The 6,770-nt window shown below is 53.4% G+C and overlaps 1 protein-coding gene across 1 annotated transcript; it reads right to left on the reverse strand.

Moving 5' to 3' along the window:
- Positions 1–3,701: 3,701 nt before the first annotated feature.
- EPO (erythropoietin) lies at positions 3,702–5,482 on the reverse strand. Its single transcript, XM_054693921.1, has 5 exons — positions 5,470–5,482; positions 4,774–4,940; positions 4,434–4,520; positions 4,046–4,225; positions 3,702–3,877 (listed from the first exon to the last, which is right to left on the reverse strand). Exons 1-5 carry the CDS (start codon positions 5,480–5,482, stop codon positions 3,722–3,724), a joined length of 603 nt encoding a protein of 200 aa, XP_054549896.1. The 3' UTR covers positions 3,702–3,721.
- Between the last annotated feature and the right edge of the window lie 1,288 nt (positions 5,483–6,770).

Below are 6,770 nucleotides of genomic sequence, written 5' to 3' on the forward strand. Positions count from 1 at the left end.
AAGGCCCTGGAAGGTTTGCTGTTTAAAAGAGGCAGCAGTAAGAGGAAGTATGAGAAGAACTGGTAACCACCCCAGAGAACTAAAGCCAGTCCCAGCCTCACTGTGTGTCCTTGGACACCTTGCTTACCCTTTCTGGGCCTAGGTTTCCTCATAAGAGGGAGAGAAGAGACTAGCATAGCCAAGGTTTTTTTTTTAACCCAGAAACGGTGTGGGGTTCACATAATTTTTCTTAGCAATCAATTGTGAGTTTGTAGACATTTGGGCATGACCCACATAATTGTTGTGGAACACACTGCTTTTTCTCTGTTGTCAATAATTGTTCATAGTGTCAGTTTCATCATGGGATTTTAGTGGCGTTAACCTTGACCAGCTTGAAATTACAGCAATAAGCGTCTGCTGGGGTGAGAGCAGCAGACTTAGTTGTTCCAGGAAAACCCTCGGCGGCCTGTGAACTGGAGTCGAGCGGATACATTTGGCCAGCCTGATGCTCACGCCAGGGAGAGCACTGGGGCTGTTAGTACCCATGGCCATGGTCACCAGACTACAGTCAAGGTGGGAGTTGGGGCTGCAAGAGGTAGCTGAGTTGGCCCCTGGCCTGGGGAGACTTGGCTGGCAGGGAGAGTGGTAGGCACTGTGTGCTGGCCTGGGGAGGAAGTGGGAGCTACAGTAGGAATGAGTTTGTAGAGAGACGTGGACAGACCTAATGCCTCGCTGACTGTGGCTATTTCTCCCCATGGTCCACTCCCTGTCCTCTCTGTGCCTCTCTGTTCTCCCCTGTGATGATTGGTGCTTCACATAGAAAAGGACCTGACTCAGCCTGCCTCTGGCCCTGAGCCTTTCTCTTAGTATCTCATGAGCTGGGTGAGGCCCATCATCTCTCCCTCAGTTTCCTCCCCTGCATGATGGATCCTCTACCCACTCAGCCTTCCTCAGAATGTTAGGAGAGCAAATGAGAGAACACCCTGGAAAGCACCTTGTAAATGGAAAAGCATTCTACAAACAGAAGGCATCCCTGTTAAACTGTAATGTAACCTGCTGACTCAGAACAAGGCTGCACTGGCTCCTGTCCTGCCCGGAATCAGAAGAGCTGGCTCAGTCATTCACCTGGCGAGACAAATGAAGATGATACCGATTGTCCTTTTGCTTCATGGAGTTGTGGGAAGAATCACAGCTGACCACGTAGGCGCCAAGATTTACTGCATTACTGATCACAATTATATTAGCACAGAAGAAAGTTCACACTCCTGGCCCCGAATTGAAGAACGTCTGCAATCTGGCACCGCCCTCCTTGAGTGTCTGCACCGTTTGCTGGGACTCTGGCCTCCCCAGGTCGTGCCCCTCCCCCTCCTCAGCATGCAATCACATAACAAACTAAGTCTAAATGAGTGAACTCCCGTCTTTTTTAAACACGTTTTTAAACATGAACTGTCATTTCACATTTCCTAATATTAGTGCAAAGGCTGGCACACGGTAGGAACCCACACATGTGGAAGAGATGAACTATCTTTTAAAGATATCTAACATACTTGCCTATCACCCTGGTCAGGTCACATAATTACTTTTATTTTTTTAATTAAAAGCAGTAAGTAATCTGAAGAGACATCAAGGAATAAGGCCAGTGGCCCTGAGTCCTGGGGGAAAAGAAGCCAGCTACAGGGCCAGGGATGTCTTGGCAGCAAATCATGCTAAGGAGGAGGACAGCCTTGTCCTCTTGGGGTTATGTGTCCTCATTCTGCTTTTCAGGTTCTACCTGTCACTTTTTAGCTGGATTCCTTTGGCTTCAGGATAAGTGTCCTAGCTCCAATGTCACTGGTGATGAAGAGTGGCCCCCCCCTTACTGATTCACAGTGGTGGCATTGGAACCAGATAAGTGAAGCCCACCCCACAGTATTTATTGAAATGTAAGAGGTCAGCTTACTTTTAAGTTTCTCTAACATTTCCCAACAGAATCTGAAGAGGGCACTCTAGCCCAGGAGCCTGGAGGCCCCAAGTGAAATTCCCCCTGGGGCCGCCCCCTTAGCTGACTGCTCTCACCACAGCCTTACCCCTACCCCCTCACACATGTGCACTTGGGAAATACTCTCCAGCCTGCCTGTAATTATTCCTACTGCAGACTGCAAAACATTCTCTCCCTTTTGCATATTTGCGGGGGCACAGGCTGATTTCTCTAATTTGAGTAATTTAAGCACAAAGACTGAGACCTGCATATCAGACAATGGCCAGAATTAGGCATCCCACATTTTTGTGACCAGCTCTGTTTGCACAGGTCTCTCCCTCAGGCAGCACTTTGCAGTGGAATCATTATTTCTGGAAAGGAACCTGAAGTGAGTTTCAGAGTGAAATGTTAAGTGGGAAGCAGGGATGAAGAGCAGACGTCTAGCTAGTTTGTTCTATGCCCTCCCCAGCTCAGGGGAGAAGGGATTGTGTGGAAGAACCAAGCAGAAGAGGGAAGGGATGAGTTCAGGGGGGAACTGGGGACTCCTGGCCTTGGCGTTGGCCAAGTGACTTGACTTCTTCACCTGTTCAATGGGAGGGGCAGTCTCATCAGGCTGTATGAGGAATGAAATGAGGTCATAGAGTGGAACTCCCTACAGTAGCTCTGGGCATAGTGCCAGTGCCCAGTGACACGGCTGTCTGGGAAGACGGCTCCTACTGCATGCTGTCTGCTGCCCTTCCTGACAGTTTCAGGGTGACCACCCCCAGGCAAGGAAAGATGTCAACTAGATTTAAAGGGGAGGTCGTGCACTACAGTGGCAAAAGCTGACACTGAGAATGTGGCAATAGCCAAAGACACCAGAGAGAAGAGGTGAGAAATAAGCTGTTCTGATGGCTAGAATTGCTGCCAGCCCCCGGGGGGCCCTCTTCCTGGCTCCTGTTTCCTCGATGGCAGCCTTAGCTCACTAAAGGCTAGTCCTGGGCAGGTTGGCAGCTGCCTACTGAGAATTAGCCTTGAATGGAGCCACCATATTGACCAGCGTGGGCAGAGCTTGTGGCCTCAGGCCCAGAGGGGTCAAGAGGTCAGAGAGGCCATGCGAGGCAGCACGTAGGGCCCAGCCCCCTTCACCTCTGGTTTCCCCGACCTGCTGTCTGCTGCCAGGATGGGGCAGAGCCAGGGAAGTACTGGGCTTCCGGGAAAACAGAAAAGCCAAGAGTCATGTTGTGGTTTTAGTTCTTGCCAGTGAGATTGAAAAATACATAAATCTTGGATCCCATGAGAGCCAGGGGCCAGCCCCCATCCCAGCTTCACGGTTCCCACCACCCTCGTAGTCCAGCAGGCTCTTGATGTCCTGCGAGTCCCCGTGAGACCTGGAGAGTTCAAAGCTTGCCACCTAAGTTCTCCAGTCCATCCTGTCCCTGCTTGGTAGGTGCAAAAAAGAGGTATTTGCCCTCCAAAGGTGGTCCCGGCATCATGGTTCTGCAGGACACTGAGGTGACTTTCAGTGTCTCCCCAGCATGGTGCTGTCCCCAAGTTTAAGGTGCTCTGTGAATTCCTCCTGCATCAGAGCCTCCGGCTGGCCCTGTGACATCCTTAGGTCTGAGTTGAGCTCTGAACGGTTCCGCTGGCTCCTGGGATGTCACCACTGGCCCTGGAGTGTCCATGGGACAGGTTGCGCTGAGCTGATAGCCCCTCAAAGGGGGTCAGGAGTGGCGATGCAGAAGGCGTGGCACATGCAGTGGTGGTGAGCGAGGTGGTGGATGTGCCCAGGGTGGGAGCACCAGGTCACCTGTCCCCTCTCCTGCAGGCTTCCCCCGTGTACAACTTCAGCTTCCCCCGGAGGAAATTGGAGTAGATTTGGAAAAGCTTGCATAAAGTATCAACAGTGAATGTTCGGAGTGGAACAGCAGAAGCTGCATCTGGAAGGGAGACGGTTTCCTTCTGCCAAAGAGAAAGCACAAGTTTACCTTACTGCCTGGGACCTGGGAGGGAGATGGGACTCAGGACAGAAATGGAAGAGCAGGAAGGGAACTGCAGTATTCCTTGGCAGGCCCCTTCTCCCCGTTTTACAGTAAGGGCGAACAGAAGTGTGAAGAAGGCCCTACTCACCTGGGCTCCCAGCGCCCGAAGCAGGGAGGTGAGGCTGCGCAGGCTGCTGATGGCTTTGTCCACATGTAGCTGCAGGGTCTTGGGCAGTTGGGAGGAGTTGGCCAACAGAGTCTGGCCCCGAAGGATAGCTTCTGAGAGTAGGGCCAGGCCCTGCCATACCTCCCCAGCTTGCTGTTCAATCTAAAGGGAGCAGAGACTTAGTATCAACTGGTCCAAGTTCCAGGCTAAGCAAACAGAAGGCATGCAGTAAGGTTTGTTGAATGAATGAATGAACGTATTCCTTTTAGCATCTTTGCTCCATTTTTTCCTCTCATTTTTTCATTCTCCCTTCTGCCCTATCAGGTTCTCAAAATGAGACTCCTCAAGAAAAAGGAAAAAATAAACTTACCTCCATCTTCTTCCAGGAATAGAAGTTAACCTTGGTGTCTGGGACAGTGAGGTTCTCACTGAAGTTGCAGCCTTCGGCACAGCCCATCTGAAATTCAAAATCTGGGAGTCAGGGCTTCCTGGGGCTCCCAGTTCAGCCCCAGGCCATAGCACCTGCCACTTTTGTCCTGTATCTAGCTGCCAAGTATGCTTTGGGCTACCAGTTTTGTCATTTTTATTGGGGCCGCTGGCCCACCTTTACCCCTGAACCAATTGCCAGTAAGGAATCCAGTACATTCCTGGATCTTGGAAGAGACCTCTGAGAGTGAGTTCTGTGGAATATTCCAGGGAGGGGGCCTTACCGTGACATTTTCTGCCTCCTTGGCCTCCAGGATGTACCTCTCCAGGACTCGGCTGTCACATATGAGGTGCTGGGGGACACCCAGGACTGGGAGGCCCAGAGAAAGCAGTAATAAGGACAGCAGAAGCAGCAGGGCGGGACATTCTAGAAAACAGAGCCAGGCTGAGCCTGAGACAGGGAGGAGAGAAGGATCAGTTTAGGGGGCAGGTTCACACCTCAGGCTCCTCTGCCCCCAGCTAATCCTTCCCAGCCCCAACCTTCTAGGAGCCTAGGCTCTGTCTCTGGTGCCTTCATTCAATCCAGCTGCCGCGAACACCCCACCCCCCAACTACCGGCATCCACTTCTCCGGGGCCAAACTTCAATCCCCGTGTGACAGACAGAGGCTTCCCCTCTCCAGATCCCGTTGTTGCTCCAAGAACCAGGTATCAGCTTCCTCCCCAACCACATAGCAGCTCCTCTTCTCCCTGAGCCCCCAAACCTTGTCCCTGTCTCCAGATCAGAGTCTTGCCTTTCAGAGGGACTCCCCAAGCCCTGCCAGCACGTGGAGGCTGCCCCACCCCCCTTCCCCTTCCGGGGTCCTTGGCAAGCCGTGGGTCCTTGAACCCAGCCACCTATGGGCCAATAGCCCCAGCGGTAAATCCCTCCTCAAACAGGGGCCCGGGCCAGCGGGAGTTCCCCCAGCCTGCGAGTACTCACTGCGCACCCCCATCTCTGCTCTTCGCTGGCCCCTCAACGACCAGGGGCTCCAGCGCCCGCGCCAGGAGCCCTCATCCTGGGAAGCTCGGCAGGGCAGGGCCAGCCCCTCTGTCCGGCGGCTGCAGAGCCAGGGGTCGGGCAGAGCGCGCAGTGCCCCTGGCCAGGGTCCGGAGCACAGGGAGGCGAGGTGACCGGCAGGGGTTGGCCCCGGGACTGCGGCTCTGGCCGGGGGTCGGGACTGTTATCAGCCTGTGTGCGTGCGTGTGTGGGGGTGGGGGGGAGGCTGTGTGCGTGAGGGGTCGCCGGAGGTGGGGGCCAGAGGGGTCAGAGCAGGGGGCAGGACGCCTGGGTCTGGGGCCGTGCAGAGCGGGAGCAGAGCCCCTGCAGGCATTGCCGGCACAGGTCTGCCCGCCAGACCCCTCCCCGAGCCCCAGGAGGTGCAGCTGGCTGCGGACCAGCAGGATAGACAGAACGCCTGGACCTGGGCGCCAGTGCCATTCTGGGAAATCCTGGGGCACCCGATGCTTCCCCTTGGGACATCCCAGTCTTGGGCTGAGGCTCAGAGCTGGGTTTCCTGTGAGGTGGCTGGGTCTGGACACTGTGAAGGTGCTAGTAGGGGCAAGTTGGTTGCCTTCTTGCTCACAGTCCCAGTACTTGTTCTAGCAGCCAGTGTTGTGTGGGAGCAGGGTTGATGAGATCATAAGGAGCAAGAAATCAGGGCTCTTCTCCCCTAACGCCTCACTTTCTACAGCCCTAAACATCCAGAAACTGAACTTTAAGGTCACAGAGCACACCTCATGGTGCTTGGTATAGATGCACTTTGACATTTATTTTTCTGACTTGTGATGTAAGTTAGTCTGTGTCCGCAGAATTCTTAAGCACTCTGAGATAAAGCTACCCCCAAGAGTGATGGCATTTCAGTTTGCAGTGAAGACTTTGTGGCTCCTTGGAAGTCAACTTGGGATGGGGCAGGGAGGGGAGGAAGGCAAGCTTCCTGGAGCAGAAGTCCAAGGCCAGCTAGCCTCTCAAATCTTGGAACGTGACCTCTGTCCCTGAGCCTCAGTGCCGCATCTGTCAAATGGGTGTGATGAAAGTACCTGCCTTCGTAAAAGACATGGGAGTCCTACAATACAGGCAGTGATATATATCCCCCACCCAGTCCATGATAACAGAGAGATCTTATTCCTGCATGCACTGCCTTCTTTGAGCAAGATCCTTAACTACACATCTTTTTGCTAGACCAAAGATGCATGGAGACCTAACTCCTGCCTCCTGGAGCTGGTAGCTTATAAATAAAGACG

The sequence above is a fragment of the Talpa occidentalis genome, unplaced genomic scaffold (assembly GCF_014898055.3).
Source record: "Talpa occidentalis isolate TD23 unplaced genomic scaffold, MPIMG_talOcc4v2.1 talOcc4.12, whole genome shotgun sequence".
Lineage (NCBI taxonomy): Eukaryota > Metazoa > Chordata > Mammalia > Eulipotyphla > Talpidae > Talpa > Talpa occidentalis.

Bases quoted from the DNA above. Each gene is read 5' to 3' on its own strand.
- EPO (XM_054693921.1), bottom strand. The intron at 4,226-4,433 runs GTAAGTTTATTT...TGCTCCCTTTAG, and splicing joins ATTCCTGGAAGAAGATGGAG to ATTGAACAGCAAGCTGGGGA. The intron at 3,878-4,045 runs GTGAGTAGGGCC...TCTCTTTGGCAG, and splicing joins TTCGGGCGCTGGGAGCCCAG to AAGGAAACCGTCTCCCTTCC.